Source organism: Antedon mediterranea, chromosome 4 (assembly GCF_964355755.1).
Source record: "Antedon mediterranea chromosome 4, ecAntMedi1.1, whole genome shotgun sequence".
Taxonomy (NCBI): Eukaryota; Metazoa; Echinodermata; class Crinoidea; order Comatulida; family Antedonidae; genus Antedon; species Antedon mediterranea.
In genome coordinates this window covers 3,405,196-3,425,100 of record NC_092673.1, presented here as the reverse complement: position 1 = coordinate 3,425,100, position 19,905 = coordinate 3,405,196, and the positions used below count along the sequence as shown (strand labels likewise).

The 19,905-nt window shown below is 31.4% G+C and overlaps 1 protein-coding gene and 1 long non-coding RNA gene across 5 annotated transcripts in view; one reads left to right on the top strand and one right to left on the bottom strand.

Moving 5' to 3' along the window:
- The window catches only part of LOC140046293 (alpha-adducin-like), a 62,306-nt gene that overhangs the window by 15,508 nt on the left and 26,893 nt on the right, over nt 1-19,905 (top strand). For all 4 annotated transcript variants that reach the window (XM_072090878.1, XM_072090877.1, XM_072090880.1 and 1 more), the window contains exons 3-4: nt 8,336-8,432; nt 15,940-16,097. In XM_072090878.1, the coding sequence (XP_071946979.1) occupies nt 8,336-8,432; nt 15,940-16,097 (255 nt within the window). The remainder of the gene's footprint in view (nt 1-8,335; nt 8,433-15,939; nt 16,098-19,905) is intronic.
- Nucleotides 8,399-18,199, bottom strand: LOC140046295 (uncharacterized). Its single transcript, XR_011844755.1, has 3 exons — nt 18,071-18,199; nt 9,021-9,294; nt 8,399-8,472 (listed from the first exon to the last, which is right to left on the bottom strand). It is a non-coding gene; the product is annotated as an uncharacterized lncRNA (long non-coding RNA).

Here is a 19,905-nt window from a genome sequence, read left to right as displayed (position 1 = left end):
TTTTTAATATCCTATTGCCTTCTGTGAATTTTGAAATTATTTTTTTTTATGCAATAGTATAGTTAGTATAGGTCTATTAATAATTTTATCTATTTATCATATTTTTTTGCTTTGCATATTTCTATTATTTCAATATTTATGAAATTTTAAAAAACTGGTTTTTTTAAACGCTCATTACAAATCCCAGTTTACAGCTATATAGGATTTAACGTAAATAACATTCAGCATCTTTTATAGCATCAGTCGGATGAACTGTTTAAGTCTAATCTGAATATAGATATAGTGTTTTTGCTATGTTGATAGATAGCGCATTTATTTTGGCTTACCGCTTTTTTCTGTTTTTGCCATGGCCCTGATTTTAATCTGTTTACACAGTTATGTAATCTATATTGGGCCTCTAGAGCCAGTTTAGCTTTTATCATTGTTTAATATAAGTCTCCTGTTTCTCAACACATGATTTTTACTTTAATGATGTGATTAACAAATGACTAAATATATTGAAATTATCGCAAAATAGCATATTTCGTTAATTTCGAATAATACCCTGTCTGACAATTTAACATGATTATAATTTAGTCTATAATGTGTGTACTGGAAAGAAACATGTTTGTTTTTAACACACATTTAATACTACTAATGTTCTTATGGTTCCCTCTTTAATTACTAATTTGGCCCTAAAGCGTGGTTCCCACTATCGACGCAAAGTGCTACATTGCGTAATCACAATTTGGAACCGACGACACAACATTGCTGCAAACATCGCTGCGGGAAATCAGTTTTATTTCACGCAGACGGGGGAAAACACAATTATTGGAAGGGCATTTCCTTATGTTGCGTCGCTAGTGGGAACCAAGTTTAAAAATCACTAATTTGCAACCAATTTACATTGTAATACACAATGGCCACCTTAAAAGTATCCATCTTTTATTTATTTTTGTTAGGGATATCAATAGTATGGTTAATTAAATAAAATTGCTAGCTTTGAATTTTAAACAAAATGATTATCATTATAATAATTGACCTCTGACCAATTCTAATTGTTTGCACACCTCAAATGAAATTGTGCATCCTTTATTAAAAAATTCCTGACGATGCCCATGGTTGGAAACCTGCTGACAATGTATGTTGCAAAGCAATATCATTGTATTTCTAGTAGATTAGTTCTAACACATTGTAGGTATTTGTATAGGATTGATCAGGCAGTGTTTTACTGTTAACAAAACCAAGCGTAATAAATGTACATTGTCCTGTCACCACCAGGTAATTACCAGTGCTATAATTATGTAATCAGCCTTGTACAATAATTGATGTATTTGTAGTTTAAAAGAAAATGTAGAGATTGAGCATAAATTATGTAATTAGTTAATGACTTTAATCATCAGATATTATACAAATAATGAATGTTTATGAGTGCAATGGTACAAATAATGGCACGAGGTGAATGATGAAAGGTTATATCAACGAGGCAAAGCCGAGTTGATATAACCTTTCATCATTCACCAAGTGCCATTATTTGTACCATTACACGAATACAAAACATTCATTATTTGTTTTATATAACATCTAGACGTTTTTTTTTCGTACACAAAAATGTTTCAAAAAGTACTATTTAACGATCGTTGAATAGTGCGTACTATTGCACGCCATGTGACCCACATTCGTCCAATCAAATGACAGGAATTTATATAGGTGTTATATAAATTTTCATATTCAATTTTAATCTAAATATCCAGGTATGTAGCTCTATAAATTTGAGGTGAAATTCCATTGATACTGACTTGGATTTGAGCCTACTGTACCCAATGAAATACGACCTTAGGTCATGTTTGGTGGGGGTATGTCAATCTAACAGTTTTGGGGTGAGCTTAGATTCAAACTATTGGTAGACATCTCTGAATATAAATTGTTTTGTTTGTGGTTCAATTGTATGTGATTATTGTTATGTCTGTTGCCTGGTATACAGTAGTATTGTCACATTCAGAGCATGAAAAAGTTACAGTAAATTATTTATTAAAATATCATATTACTATTGAAAAAATAACTAATTATAATGAATATATAACACTAACATGCAGAAATTGCATCTGGATTCCACCTAAATTTATGAACAAAATAGTTGCGAGTTATCTATTAATTCATAACTCATTTTGTGATGACGTAAACAAGTTAGTTCCATTGCAGAAATACAGGTCGCTGTATAATTAATTGTATTACTGTACAATCCTATTTAAAGAATGTTTTAATTGTACATGGATATCATGCTTTCCATTAAAATTAATTAGGTATAGAGATAGGGACAAGATACAAACGAGTCGTTGTCCCATATTTGTACATCCTTGTTGACAACGAACACAAATGCTTGTGAAATTTATAAAAGGTTACCACATTCTGACATTAATTAGGTCATCACAAACCCGGAGTTATCCAGACACACAAAATACAATTGATTTGACATTGAACTAATAAATAGAAAGCCAAAAAAACATAATCATACAACGTAAATAAATGTCTTTTATCATCTATTCTTTCCTCCTATATAAAATTCTGGATCCATCACGGCTTATGAATAGAAAATATGAAATTATATATTTTAATACCATTGTACTATTTGTTCCTTATGTAACAGTAACCACATTTTGTCATTTGTTAAAAAAATAATCAAAATAGGAGTTATCCAGGGTACTTAAAACTCAATTGGTTTGAACTGCATATTATTTTAATTGATAACTAGACAAAAAAATTCATAATCATAATCTACATTAATAAACATCTTTAATTATTCTAAACATTTGTTCTTATAAACTAAAAGCAAATCGAACTGAAATTACTGTTGTACTTATTCTCCAGTCACTTTGATGATTTGATTGGATTAAATACATCATTTACGTTGGTAAAACTAGAGAGACAGGTGAGAAAAGGCTTGCGAATTCACAGATTTGATGAACGGATATTCACTCGTAATCAATAGTCCTGGATGAATGTATTCATACCAACGCTGTATAAATTAATCAGAGCAGTTGTCAGCACACTGCGGTTTGTAGGCTTTATAATCAATGTTGGGAGTGGTAGTTAGCAGACTAGAGCTACACAATTAGCGGGTTATGTTTGTTCTCTATACCTATTATTAAAAAATGGGGTGTATGGCTGGGTCATTTTTCGTATTTATTTGTTTAGTTTTTATGAATAAATGTCGTTAAAATTATTCTCAGAACAAGATTATAATTACAGATATTTAGTTAAAATCACGATTGTGAGGCATTTTTTACAATGAATAAAAAAAAAGTCATGTCAGACGACTTTAGATTTCACCCACCCCATATAAAACATAAACATGAATATAAGTTTAAAACAAAATTCAATAGAAATACTGACAATAATTAATTAATTATCTGTTGAATTGATTAAAAATTATACTTCATCAGGTTTTTTTTTTATAGATAGAAATTTTATACGAACAATACATGTAAATTGTTTTTTTTTTTATTTTAATCAACACTCAACATTTAGAAAATCATCATATTAAAAAGAAAAATCTTTTTTTTCTATTAAAAAAAAAAATTTATTTCATAAATTAATATCTGTAATATAGTCTCGTTAGTGTCGTGTTACATTCTTCACGTTAAAAAGTACACAAAACATGCACATAAATTGACGTAAAGTTGATTTATCGTTTACGATTTGTCTCGGCACCATGCGCGTCAACATTGTCTTGCTTATAATTAGATAATGCGGTTATTGTTAAAATGTAAATTTGGTAATGACATGTTCTATCATCATGGTCATCATAGGTCGCCAGCGTTATGCTAATCATCAACCCGTCTGTCACCACTGCATTTTCATTGCAAGTTTAAGCTCTGTCTCGATGTTGTGTTTTTGTGTTATTCGGTATCTAATTAAAATTTTCCTATTTCTCTAATTTTCTTGTCCAGTTCTCTGCAACGTATTAGTAGCCATTATGGTAATAATAGCTGTTTTCATTAAGAAAAATCAATTGAGAGATGGACTTAAAAACCTCTCTGTAAATGGTAATATAAAAGTTAATGACCATTCAAAGTGACCGTGTAGAATTTGGTTGGTCAGTTTGGATACATATATTATAGTGTCCATTATTTAGTTATTATATGGTTGCAGATCTGAGGCTAATATATGGATAAATGCTTTAGGAATATACAACAGTGTTAAGCTCTGTCTATAACATTATCAAACTTTATGTGACAAAAAAAAGGTGATGTGCCCATATATGGACATGGTGATGTCATATCCCTACCATATTTGGGCACATCAGACTAGTTTAATAGTGCAGATAGAGCTTTAAATGTTACAAATATTGGATGTTGTGCTAAAGTTCTGCTTTATATTGGCAACCCTAGATTTCTTTAGTCTTTCGGATTGCACTGCCTGTCCTAGATTTCTTCAACTTGTTTTGTATGCATTTAACACAGCAAAAACTTGCATACATTTTCACAGAAAAAATTTATAGAAAAACTTGATCCGAAAGTTATTGAAGCGAAATCTAAATAGTTATTTAGAAAATGGAATCAAAGGGTGAATATCCTTAGGGTATTACTACAAATGGATTGGTGTTATTTTAAGTTGTTATTATTGAGCTCTTTTTGTGGGCCATTCTTTCAATTGGGTGCATATTAATTCAATTCTTCAGCAATTTAGCAAAAGTATATTTGCCTGTTGATGTGTTCAGAGCTTCAGGTAATTGTAATGCAGGCTGACTTTACCGACTTATAATAAGAGACGGAAAGTCTGCACGTTTAAAGTTAAATGAGATTTTGGAGCTGAATGCTAATAAAATATGTAAATGTAGTGCTGTACAAACTAAAGGTTTTTTTTTTAAAGACAGCTAAACATGTTGTTTATTGTACTGACATTGCTTCTACTACTGTAGGATGTAATGCAAGGATGTAAGTAAAATGAAAGTAAATTGACCAATCACGACGCGAATGATAATGATACATCGCATTTTGATTGGCCAACTCACTTGAATTACCCCATTGCGTTGCGTCCGAGTGGAAAACAAGCTTTATTATTACAAGAGTATAATTTTTACTTGGTCCTTCCATAAATCCCTTTCTTTCACCGTCTTCATCGCAATTGAAGGCTTAAAATTAATTAGTCAATTTAATTAATTAAAGCAGAAGAATTTTGTTGTGATATGCAAAAGGAAATTTATTTATGAATATTAATAAGCAAGTTTTCTAATTAGGTAATTTGGTTTATGTTGTTTTGTTTATATATATGCAACATACAGAATCACCCCTAACTAAATTTGCTTATTGCATAATATAGTAATACCTATCAGAGCAATGAACATTAAAGACAATGTATTCCAGACTAATTATGATTTCATCTCACAAAATTAACACCAAATATAATATATCCATAATTGTGATTAATTTTATGCGACTCAAATTACATATTTATAACTAATTATGTATATTATATTTCTACATAATGAGTCACTTGTATAGGTTATAATGACATCTAATCCCTTGACGATTTGTTTAATGAAACATTCTGCCAATGAATTGAGGATTCATATGAAAACGTAATTAAGAAATTGTAATTAAAACAGCATATGAACACACCTTGTTATTCTCAAAATGCTCGCTCTACAATGTCAATACTTTTCTTTCCTATATATATTTAAAATGCCAAAGCTCTGTCTACACCATCAAACTTTATGTGACAAAACAAATGTGATGTGCCCATATATGGACTTGATGATGTCATATCACTACCATATTTGGGCATATTACTACCATATTTGGGAACATCACACCTTTTTTTGACTAGTTTGATAATGAGCACAGAGCTTAAGAAACAACCTGTCAATGGAAAAACAACTATTTTGAAATAGATACTGTATTTAAACTGTAAAGAGGAGGAAACAAATTAAAAAGGAATTGTCTGATTGTTGTGTTACATATAGGACATAAGATAATCACTTACTGTAAGTTAATTTTTAAATATAATTTAGCTGAAAGGGTTTATTGATAATAAATTTTAATATTTGTTTGATGAATAAATCAATCAAAACTTTAACTATAGTCAGTATCCTTGATGTCAAATTAAATTGCTATCAAATTCACATCCAAGTGAAAAAAGATGCATAAAATAAGAGTTAAGGCCAATTTACTACAGACGAGCAGTAACGGTAATAAAAATATAGAATCTATGTGACTAATTATGACCGTTTACTACACAGAGTGGACAGATGGATTCCTCTCGGGATAAATACAGATTCTACGTGGGACAAGCTACGCGTTTTCCGCTTACTGTCACCGCTTGTCTGTGTAAATTGGCCTTTAGGGTTTTTATTTTTTTGGTTGTTTTCAACAATCCCTATCATTCAAGTAAGAAAAAGAACGTTTTGAAATGTACAGTTAACATCAATTACCGTAAGTGTACTATGAATTATGGGCATTGTGTCCTATATTATACAGTTGATTGCATAGCTGATCAAAAGACTTTCACATGCCTGACAGGCTCCGCCATAAACCTTTCACGGATTTAACGCAACAACTTGTCAAAAGAAAACATTGGAAATTTAATACATTAGAAAAACATCAGTTATAGACCTATTATATTTGAAATTAGTATTCAAATTATGCATTAAATAAGATATATTAGAGTTTATATTGTTTGAAAAACTACTGTGTAAAGTTATTATTTTGCAAAAAATGACTATTAGTATTAGTATTACTGTGTAAAAAAGGGAATCATTATCCACCCAAGATAAAGTTAGCCACCCATGGACTCTACCATTTTTAGAAAATTAAAGTCTTTGCAATCCATTGGACTAATCGCACAATCTGAGAGCCTAAAGCTCTGTCTACACTATCAAACTTTATGTGACAAAAAAATGGGATGTACCCATATATAGATATGATGATGTCGTATCACTACAATATTTAGGCATATCACCACCATATTTCGGCACATCACACTTTTTTGCTCAAACTAGTTTGATAGTATACAGTAGACAGAGATTTTGTGAACCATAAGTGCTTGTATTGAATATATTTATTCTTTTGTGTGCATACAAAACTTTTAAAGAAAAAAATAAAGTGTCTTTTTACGTCAGAGCGTATAATGAATTCATGCAAGAGAAACCTTAAACTATGGGGTGTAAGTTGGTGTACCTCCTACACGTGAGATTTGAGCATGCGGGTGTACTCTATAGAAACCAACTTGTTACAATCAATAAAATGGAAGTTTAAATTTTTGTTTTTAACAAACAAACTATAGGATTTTTTCAATATTGTATGACTATACATTACCATCAGTATAGCATAATTAGTATTATGAAAAGCATTGTTATATACAGTAGTGCATTTTTATCATCCATAGATGTCCAACCAATACTACAGTGTTTAACAAGAATTAAAACATCAATAATAATATTAACAAGTATGCAATCCTGATAAATATCTACAGTAAACAAGTCTAAAATTCAACAAAAGCTCAATAAAATGCAACATCATATGGCAATATTGATTAGAATATTGTAAAGGGTCAAAGTTAAATTTAGCTTAGGGTAAATATCCTATCACATTCTGATCAATATGAATGATAACTTTATGTAGGTCTGTTTAAATGACCTATTTTTTTTCTTTAAACCAATATGTTATCTTTCCTTTTATGGGAAGAAATTATACAGTATTTTACATTTAACCATTCACAGTAGAATCAGCTAAGGCCTTGTCTACACTGTTAAACTGTATGTGCCCATATATGGACATGATGATGTCATATCACTACCATATTTGGGCATACCACTACCATATTTGGCCATATCGCACTAGTTTGATAGTGTAGACAGAGTTTAAAATGAATCATGAATTTGCATCTTGCCATACAATGTTATGTTAATTTTATACTCAAATATTGATCCATAAATTGAATATAAAAAATATGCCTTAAAACTTAATAGCATTTTAAAAGTATGTTGCTAAAAGAATGCTTTTAACCTAAAGCATATTTAGCTTATAAAACATATTAATATATTTTTTTACAGGGTTCTATGGGTTGTTATTATTATTTTTTACTTGATAAATACTTGATGCCTTATACTTGATTACCATTCAGGTATAGCCTACCCTGGCCTTAGATTCAAGTTAATCCAAAATAAGGTGTTGATGATGGGACAGAATTGGGAGCAATAGCAATCTAATCAAACTCTATTGTTCCCAATTCGTTCCCATCATGCATCGCTCACGCTATTTGCGATCAACACATCACATTACAAATCACATAATTATAATTGTACAGAATATTAGTAATATAATTGGGTTTTTTTTTTCAATTTTGTTTTCTTCAGACTGGCCCCCACCCAGCAAGCCTGTTGGCATTACAACAAATTACAGATTTAATTCTGCCACATTCGAGATTCAACCAATCGTCTGGATCAAGAGCAGGTAGGTTTTTGTGTCTCCCTCTACCGTCCCGAAGCAAAAGCTATTAATTGAAAGAATAATTTAAGTCCCCTTGTTCTTTAAATTAATCAAAAACACCCATCCTTAAGCTGTCTACACTATCAAACTTTATGGAACAAATATATGGACATGATGATGTCATAGGACTATCATATTTAAGCATATCACTACCGTATTTGGGCACATCACATTTTTTTGTCAAACTAGTTTGATAGTGTGGACAGAGCTTTACATATAGCATACCATCTTTTAATTATTCCAGATTGTTAATATTATTAATACATTAATGAACAGGCACAGAATAAACTAGAAAGACACTCCGAGAGTGCATACCTCCGCCTACTGTAAATTCTCCTACATAAGATTTCTCCGGTAAAAAAATTAATGGAATGGTCCTTGACCACATACCTATCTGTCTATTCATTTTGGTAAAGATCTTGTAATTACTTTTTGAGTAATCCTGCTAACAATCAAACAAACAAACAAACAAACACACAAACACACGCTACCGATTACATATACCTCCTTGGTGGAGGTAAATTATATAAACCACCTTACTTACTTACTTACTTGCTTAAGCCTTGTTACACCTAGCAGTGCATAGGCCATCAATTACACATCTCCATCTCACACGGTTCCTTCCAATTCCTTCCACCTCTGTCCAGTTATAGCCAGCATCCTTCACCTCCTTATCCGGTTCCCTCCTCCATGTGTTCCTTGGGCGTCCTCTTTTTCGTTTTCCTTGGGGATTCCATGTTAGGGCATGCCTAGTTATGTTGTGTTTTGGTTTCCTTAGTGTGTGACCAATCCATTTCCATTTCCTTCTGCTAATTTCAATTTCCACCTGGTGATATAATATTTATTGTACATAATATAATTATTTTACTAGTCATCAACAACTATAATTCATTATTGTATTTTACCTTTACCTCATAACAAAATATTATTTATGACTTATTATTTTACTTTCCAGTGTTTGTTTCAATTTTCCTAGTAGGTCTTTAGGGAAGTAGTTTGATTTTAAGATGATTAGCTAGAGTGTGCAATTATTTATGCCTCCATGGAGATTTCAATTTCTGGAAGTGTGTAATATGTTGATGAGCTAGGCTTGCTGCTGTCATAGGATTGTCCTCATTTGTCATGCATTTAACCAATAGTCAGGAGATTGTGGGCAGGGATGTAATTTTTTTGGGTGCATGGGGCCTTTTTAAAGTCTCCTACATCACCATAAAGCTTATTTTAAAGTCTTTATCCAGCCTACAGTAATTTCAATCAACCTAAGACAATTCCAGAAAGTACTGTTTTTCTTTCATAAATTTTTTTCCTACACAACTATAAGAACTATACTGCTCTGTTAGGGAGTTTGTCAAATCTGGTCATATTTTTGTTTGTAGTGGTGTTTATACACACTTTTCTCTGGTTATACAGATGGTTTGTTGATGATGTCACAATAAATGAGGGATGATGGGATAGGGTCAAGTTCTATGGTAATACGACTCCCTTGATTGGGTACAACAATTTGTAAAGTGCTTCGCCTAGGGGGGTATTGTCCATAACATCACATTGATTGTTGATATAGTCACTTGATACTCTTTTGGTGTCAGTTTGAATTAAAAATTCTTTCCTGTAGTAATAAAGTAATTTCAATATTTCAAGAAAAAGAAGAATACTGTATATGCTGTAAAAAAATTATTTTTGGTATTATAAAAACTATTATAGAATGACTTTTGTCACTTGAGTTTATTGATGATAGTAGTAAAACAGTACTTTTGATTTAATCATGGGTCTGATAGATATGTAACAGTAGTGGTGTAACATCCAGATGAAGAATGTAATCTAAAGCCCTGTCTACATTATCAAACTTTATGTGACAACAACAAATGTAATGTGCCCATATGGACATGATGATGTCATATCACTACCATATTTAGGAATATCCCTACCATATTTAGGCATGTCACACGTTTTTTGTCAAACTAATTTGAGAGTGTAGACAGAGCTTTAAGATGCTTTATGTGAATTTCAGAGTGTGAATGGGATAATGCCAACATCCTGATAAGTTCGCATTTATTAATGACGTGTAGATGCCAGTCCCCACTTCACATTCTACAGTGTAAACATTCAATTAGGCTTTGACGAACTTTGCATATCAAAGCACCTTTTTTCATTACCAGGGCCTAAATCTAAAGGTCAAATTAACACTTCTGAACAACATTACGCGAAGGTCAAGTAGTTTGTCAACCACATTATTAACAGGAATATTATGCAATTTATTATTTAAAGATTGAGTACTGTATTAAAATAAATGCAATAAAAAAATCATACCACTTAACAGGCTAATTATAAATTATTTATAGAAATTATATTTTAATAACAGCAATATTTAGTTTCTTTAATAGTATAAGACATCAAATGGTTTATAAGGTTAATTGATATATTATAAATTTTTAATATCTAGATTCTTATGATATAGAGTAGCCATTGATAATAATAATAATAATAATATATTATATTGTAAATAATAAGGAATATAAGCATGAAATTAAGTAATTCAGTTGAACTCAATTAATTTCATTGATCATTAAAATATTTCAACCTTGAATTAGAGAATTTGTTTATGCGTGACAGTGCCTGGGACCTGAAAGGCACATCTTGTTATCATTCTGTAGGCATCCCCTCATTATTATCAATGAATTATAATGGCATCCTCTCATAATTACAAAGCAATGCAATTAAAGTAATCATATTAAGATCTCTTATTTGCATCTTCTCGAAGGCTATACATTATGAGGTAGTGGTACATCATTGTGTCAACAAGTACACAAAGCTACACTGTAAGCATTCTACATTTGGCGGGAGACCTATGATTGTCCAATTAGAAAATCCTTAAAAGCCTTGTTCCCATTAGAACGCAACGCAAGGACGTAAGCTGCAACGCAAGCGAATTGACCAATCCAAGTGATGGAATATTCAAACCGTTCCTTGTGATTGGTCAATTTGCTTGCGTTGCGTTCTAGTGGGAGCCAAGCTTTAGAGATAAAGTTTTAATTCTTAATTCTATAGTGCTAAAGTTGTCCCACATGGTCACTGCTAAAGCGTGGTTCCCACTAGCGACGCAACGCAAGGACGTAACGCAACGCAAGTGAATTTACCAATCACAAACGATGACTTATTCGCTTGTGATTGCTAACTGTCTATAACTTCGCTTGTCATTGGTTAAAACGCTTGCGTTGCGTTTACGTCCTTGCGTTACGTTCTAGTGGGAACCAAGCTTAATGTCTAATATTTAATAATAGCTTTTATGTACCAATGTGCTGAAATAAATTTCCTATTTTAGGATTGCATTAATTATTTATCAGTGATGTTTAGCCACAAGAAATAAAGTGGTTCGATTTTCGCAAGAAAAGGGAACAATCTCTTTTCAAGCTACTGGGTTGTCAAAGGCCTCTGTGAAAAAGTGGTCAGGTTGAACCCTTACTAACCTTACTGGTGGCTACGACCCTGTTTAATGGTACAATATTTATAATACCATGTTTTATGAGCACATAATATTAATACCGGAGTCATATAAATATTATAAAAACTGAAGATGATGTCAAGCCATCCTGGAAAAACACATTAGTAGTTGTAAATTATTGAGTAACAAACACTTCCATACTAATAGAACGAGTTCACTTCCCCATAGCTAAATAAAACATGCAGACAGAGAGACAGTAAAATGTGAAAGTGGGTTGTTATTGTTTCCAAGATTGCATGTCAGACAAACCGTCAATAGCCAGTCGTACCACTTATTGCCACGGTAACATACATTACCATAGCGATGAACATTATGGGTAGTTAAAAATTTGCATGACAGTAGTTGAGAGCCTGTTTACAAGATCTGTTTCAACATAATTACTGTAAAACACAAATGCAGCTTTGAAATACAATATTTGAATTATTTTATAGGGAACATTTTGTCTACATTTTGAAAAGCAATTTACATTATTGACGGAGACGGACCTAGATATTGATGTGTTCCAAAGGCCACGCCTTATGTTAGATAAATAATAATAATAATAAGATTTATACAGCGCACATATCCACAAAAGTTCTCAAGGCGCTTGTGAAAACCTTGAAACAAATTAACCTTAACATTATTTAATAAATGTCTAAGATAATGTTCATTATTGATTTTATTTCATGTTTTCTTTATTTTCTACTTCATTTAGTCCTGACTCCTACCTCATTTAGTCCTACCATGGTGCTGATGATGATTAAATTAATATTTTTATTTTAAATGCACAATGTTTTATTAAAGTGGGTCTTAAAGTGTATATGTTTGTCTTGTGAAATTATTAAATAGTTTATCCATCCTGTAATTGGCGGGTTACTCGCTGTTGGATGAGTATGAAATAAAATAAAAATAAAATTACTTAATAGTCCGGGATAAACCCAAATATGGATAGACTCATTCTATACAATCCTGTTTTCAATAATATTGGTAAGCTGGTTTGTTCAGCACATCTGTCTATCTCTATGGTGTCATATACTGGTCTACCTGGTTCTGGGTATAATTATATAATGTGCATTTTACTGAAATCAGTTACACTCAAGTTTTACATTATTGTTTAAATTAAAACCAACATTTTAGAAACTAATATACGGTAATGTTTTTTTTGTTTTTTTGAACCACTAAAAAATTGTATGCAATTAGAACTGCAGGATGATGTGAGACACAAGCTTGGCCGTTTAAATTCAAAGTAGGCAAGCCATTTAAATGTAAAATACTGCAAACAACATTGTAGAGCCCAGTGTAAATAAGAACAAAGTCCAGTAAAACATCATCATAGTAAATAGATATGCAGCTTCAATGAAACTAAATAAATATTTGTATAATAATTAATATTCATCAGCACCCAGGCTGCTATTGAATGAATAATGTAATTCATCACAGGCAGCTTACATAGGTATATCATACACAGGTTGGATATATAGTAATTGTACCCACACAATATACCATATTGCAGTGTAATGATAAACACACGACCATATTGATACTAGATCAATTCATCTTGGAACAACTTGCTACACATCTCTCTTTAAAACTCTACACTATCAAACTTTATGTGAAAAAAATTTTGATGTGCCCATATATGGACATGATGATGTCATATCACTACCATATTTGGGCATATCACTACCATATTTGGGCACATCACACTCTTTTTGTCAAACTAGTTTGATAGTGTAGACAGAGCTTTATGTCCATACTGCCACTGAACTAGGTAGATCTTGGCCATTATTTTAGTGGAGGAGGAAGGAGGTTGGCTCTTTTTTTTCTTTAGGAAGCTTCCCATTTGGCCCTCTTTCCTTTCCCAACATCCTTCATTCTTGCTAAAGCATAGAACTGTATCCGAATCAAATTCAAGGATTTTTTCTGTGTAATTAATATATTAATGTATTTTTGGTAAACAGCACAAAGTTGTTTTGTAGTTCATAGATGTAAACATATCATAAATAAAATAACACCATTACTCAACCACATTCTTTATGGAAAGTTAATGGCCTTGTCTACTTTTCTACCTATAACCTTTATTGTCGAAAGATTTCACAAACTTTAGTTATAGTGTTAATAGCTTTACTTGTTATTGTCAGATTAAGGTATCAATCCTTACGACAGCATGACTTTGGATATATCATATTGGATTATCTGATTTATCCCTGATGATCTGTGATATTATTGTATTTATCCACCTTGTCCAATACAACCTTCAGTAATCAAAGTAAACAAGATCTGGCAGTTTGTTGTGATCGTATAGGGCCTGTTTTTACTGTGAATAATTTCTTTTTTCTTGACAATATAAATGTTTGAATACCACCAGTTAAATTATATTCTCAAAATAATGGTTAAAAACACAAATCAGGTGTGTTTACCAGCATGTCTTCAATATAAAACTAGTTTGACAAAAAAGTGTGATGTTCCCAAATAGCCAAAAATGGTAGTAATGACATCATCATGTCCATATTTTAGGCATATCACATTTTTTCGTCACATAATGTTTGATAGTGTAGACAGAGCTTAACAGATGTGCGATACATTTTTAAAAGTTCAAATCGCAAGATGTTTGGACGTCTTATTTTATTGGTAGTGGAAAGGATGCATTTCAACAATAAACAAGTTCTAAAAACATTTGTTTTGCCATCCTTCTGAAATGAATTCATAGTGTCGTTAGCGGTCCTATGACACATGTACTACAAACTACTGTATATCCATTTGGAATGTCTTGGCGTGTATTCATGCAAAATAATGTGTTTAATAGATGCGTAATATAAGAAGCTACAGAAGTTGTCATAGGCAGTTCTTAGTTCTAGATTGTTATTTCAATTGGTTAAATTTGATTATGTGCATAGGCTGGAAGCAATCAAAGGAAGGTATGATATTAGGAATGCACCAAATCCATCAACTGTGTATTGTGTGCTTTATAAGTCAAAGAAAATGACCGACTTTTACTGGCCTGTGTTCGTCTTAATTAAAAATATTAATAAAACTGTTTATACTTTAACTCCAGAGACTCGCTCTTCACATGGAAGGATCTAATCATTCCCTCCATCGTCTAAAGCTCTGTTTACACTATCCACTATCAAACTAGTTTGATTTTTAAAAAGTGTGATGTGCTCAAATATGGTAGTGATATGTCCAAATATGGTAGTGATATGCCTAAATATGGTAGTGATATGACATCATCATGTTCATATATATGGGCACATCACATTTTTTTGTCGCATAAAGTTTGATAGTGTAGACAGAGCTTTACAGTAGGGTGACCCAACCCATCTCTGTCAGACTACACCCATGTTAAGAAGACCGACATTTTGTTCCATGTGGCTGATTGAGTAGAATGTTGTAAATATGATTCCAACCATGTTGAATGTGATGTCACCTTTGAAGAAGGTATCATTTCAAAGAACACCATAGGTGGTGACAGATAAAGTGTTCATTACAATGTTTATGTGCAGCTCCCAACCTGTTCTTTATTGACGAATCCATGTTTTTATTTTGTATTACTCAATGTTGTTTGTTATGATTTGGTATATTGTATACAAATTAGTAAAAGGTGCCTACTTTGTTTATTATTATAATGTTATTTAATACTGGATTTAGAGATCATCGTTTGGCTGTCAGCTTTCGCTTTACACGTTTTAAACATTATTATTTTCTTATAATAATAACATTAATATATTTAGTTTGATAAAAAACAACGTATAATTATAATTACATGTATATATAATACTGGTAGTTTTTCAGATTTGTTCGGAAGAAATCATAATTGGTCCTTTTTTTATTTGGCTCTATTCAATAAAAGAAAAAATTAATATTAAATTTAAAACAAATTTTAGTAAAATTATTATAAATGTTGCATCTTTTTATTAAATTTTAAAATCTATTTAGACGATTTTTGTTGTTATTTGGGCTTAAAAATAAAATCCTGATTTTCTTTATTTTTAGGTTCATATACTCACCATGTGACCCCAGTAGCGGACATCCGTGGCGTAGATTCCCAAAACTACACAAAAGGAGAGAAGCTAATGCGTTGTAAATTAGCATCTCTGTACCGACTACTAGACTTGCATGGATGGACTCAACTTATATACAACCATATCTCGGTGAGTTCTCTTTTCTTTTAAAGTTTACCTGGATTTTTTTTTCTCTAGAGGAACACCCCTGGACAAAATAATGGAATTGTCCATCCCTGGAGCGACATTATAACATTAAGTAGAAGAGAAGTTTGTTCAAATGTAAATGAATATGACAATATGAAATTATTATGTTATTCTAGAATTTTCGTTCGATTTATCTATCCCATTTAGAACTTTCCCTAATCTATGATAATCCACTGTTTTAATCTCTTCATTTTACTAAAATACTTTAAATTCTCCATCTTGTTATTATTTACATACCATGTTTTTTAATTCATTTCTCTTCTCTTCTTACTGGTAATTGGTCTTTTCAAATGTATGTATGTCTTCCTTTTTTTTCACAAAATTCGATCTATATATCATCATTTCATTCTTTTACTTTATCATTTCTTCATTCATGATTCAAATCTCTACTTATATAGTGCCAACTATCTTCTGTTCTTCCCTCGCATTACAAAAAAACAGTAAAGGTGTTTACTAATTGTAAAATGTGATTTATCTGTCCAGTATTTCTGTCTACTCTCGATGAAAAAAAAAAATTAATTTGAGATATTTCTATTGCTGATCATCATCGTATTACGTACATCCTTGATTAGTATACTCATTATTTATTTAAGGCGGTGTAGCTTGCGTCTATTTACACTTAAAATAATTGTACTTTTTGTATTAAAATAATAATATCTTGACTGTGTAAGATGGTCTTTGCTTAAATATCAATAATGTATTTTGGCTCATGAATAATTCATGATTAGAGACAAGTACTTAAGTATAAGGATAAAGTAGAAATTTAACATAAATTTGTACATTTAAAAATTTGAATAAATATTCAAATTAAAAAATAAATTTTCAATAACATGATTATTCATAAGAAGCAGAAATATATATGTTATTGTGCATAAACTTTATGACACTCAATATTGATTATTATTTATAAAATATAATAAAACAGCTATTTTTAGTCATAGTGTCTTTTTACTACCTGTATAGTAAGTTAGTGTATCATGAAGGTGGGAGAAATCCATCTGAAGAAAAAATATAACAGATTTTAAAAACAATTTTTTAAGATTTATTAATATTTTAAAACTTTGTCAACATTGGACATGATTTATCTGCTAAGCGCCTGGGCACATTATTATTTCTATATTTATATTAAGACATTGGGATCACCTTGAAAAATTAGATAGTACGGGAAACAAAATTTAATATTAAAGCTGCACTTTGGGATCTTCTTGAAAGTTGATTGTACTTCAGAAGATTAATTTCATAAATTCATAGATGAGTGAATATCCATATTATTATATACGGCAAGTATAATAATCATAGTTATTAAGATGCGACTGGTTGCCATGGCAATAATTATGTATGCATTTTGGTTTATCCCAGAATAATGAAATTGTAAAAATAGATTATGTCTGCTAATGCTATCCATTTTTAATATTGGTGTCTAGCATTAATGTTAATATTGAAAATATTTTGTATGAGATAATACAATGGTGAAATTAAATTGTGTTTCTTTACGAGTATAAAGGAAACCTTATTCTTAATATTGTCTATAATTAGAAATAAATGAGTTGTAGTAATAAAACTTAATTAATTGTCTTACTAATTATGACAAAATCATATCGCTAAAGAAGAATGATAAAATTACATATTATATACAATTACAGTAAACAAATTAATAACGGAAATTTTCTCAATTATTAATTCGTCATTGGAAAATTACTTGCATTTATTGTCATTTGCATATGAAATATACATAACAATTAAGTTTTCTCCGAGATATACAAAAACAGATAAATAAAAAACTAACAAAAACGTGTCACATCACTCTCGTATTAATTTCTTTATAATAATTAAAACTGTGACATCATTGCGATTGAAAAAAAAAATGAATAAATATGGTGGTTGGATATCTGATTATTAGTTAATTATCAACTTACCAAATTTCGCAAGATCTAATGTTGTTTTTCCTTCCTATTCATTCTTTATTCATGCAAGGCGTTAGTAAACTGACTAACGTATTCATGGTGAACTTTAAAGTCGGTTTTCAGTTTCTCTCTCCAGAGATGTCTTAATGTAAATGTCATGGATGTTCTTAATCAGAATTGTTTATCTTGCATACATACTTTTTTTTTTCATTTTATAATAAGTAATGTGCCTTGAATATTTAACCATCTCTTCTGAGAAATTAGGGAGAAAGTTGATGTCATATCACTACCATATTTGGGCATATCACTACCATATTTGGGCACATCACACTTTGTTTTTATCAAACTAGTTTGATATTGTAGACAAAGCTGTAGAGAAACGAAAAGGAAGGGAAAAAATATAATAGGAGTATCCTTTGAATAGGGATTTTGGTCATAGTAAAACATGATACATTTCCCCTTATTTGCTCTATGGGCCTGTTTCTATAGAGCAGAGAATAGGGTTTTGAATACCGTTCTTTTCAAGAACCGTTTTTTCTTGCCAGCAGAAATGGGTCCCCACAAAAAACCACAAAAAAGAACCGATCTTAAAAACGGTTTCAAAAACCCCAATTGATTGCGGTCTCGATCGCAAAGAACCGTTCTGAAACCGGTTTCCGCGGAGCAATTTTTAGCTGCAACACAATCGCGGTCTCAATTTGACCCCAAAAACTGAACTGTGCAGTCTGCTGCACTGGGATGATTGCGGTCAACTCGCAGTCAAACTCGCGCGATAGGACCTAGGCCTAAGTCATTTTTATTTCTCTAGATAGTGAGTATTTTATTTAACTAAAAAATGTTGACCGATGCCATTACGAGGTTCGTAAAAAATATGTGAAGGAAAGAAGATGAGGGGACTTGTCGGGAGTCGGAAGAAAGACTCACGTATTATAGGCCGCGCCTACATGTTTTTAAGAATATTGTAAAGCGTGTGAAAAATAGACGAGTTCAACTTGACAATATCAGAGGGTGCGACGTACCTATACTTTAACTAAGGACCACAATAACGTTTCAGGTATACAGTAATTCCCGCTTCTATTATGAAATGGATGCTATTTCTTGGGGATCGCGCTATGCGAAAAAAATTAAACATGACCTCGATCAAATCGCGCTTCCGCCTAACGAACTGCATTGTGGTGTATATAATGACGTCATTCATAACGAACGCACATGGACGGAACCGGTTTTATTGGAGAAAAAATTGAGCTGCAACGCGATCTTTATTTATAAACAACAGCCGAAACCGGTTTCCAAAAAACCGTTCTTTTTTTATTTTTCAATAGAAACAGGCCCTAAATGAGAAATTGTCCCCTTTATTTGTATATCCCGAGAGGTCAACTGTAAATACTGTATTCTATTCCAAATATTTCTCGATCACCAAATTTATGAATCTGAGACCCACATCACTTATTTTGGTGGGAACCGTAGAAATATTTAAACCAAACTCAAAGTGTTGATTGAACTAGGTCAACTATCACCAACACAGTTATGTTGAACTATTTTTAATAACCTATAACTTGTGGCGATGAACGAAGTACTTTTAATTATGTGAATGAAAATGAGTCCAGGTTGCTGAACATTAATTTGTCTGGCCGTCCTTTTTACAGTAATTACTGTTCATACAGTATGAAATTAAACATACATTATTTCCTATATTGGATGATAAAATATGTTTTTACAATAGTGTCATAGCAATTGCTATGGATAGTTATAAATTCCATTGACCAGAACAATTTAAGTCTAGTTACTTACCCCACCTAGAATCACTTGATTTTGATATTCATTTATAAGCCCACTTTACAAATTAG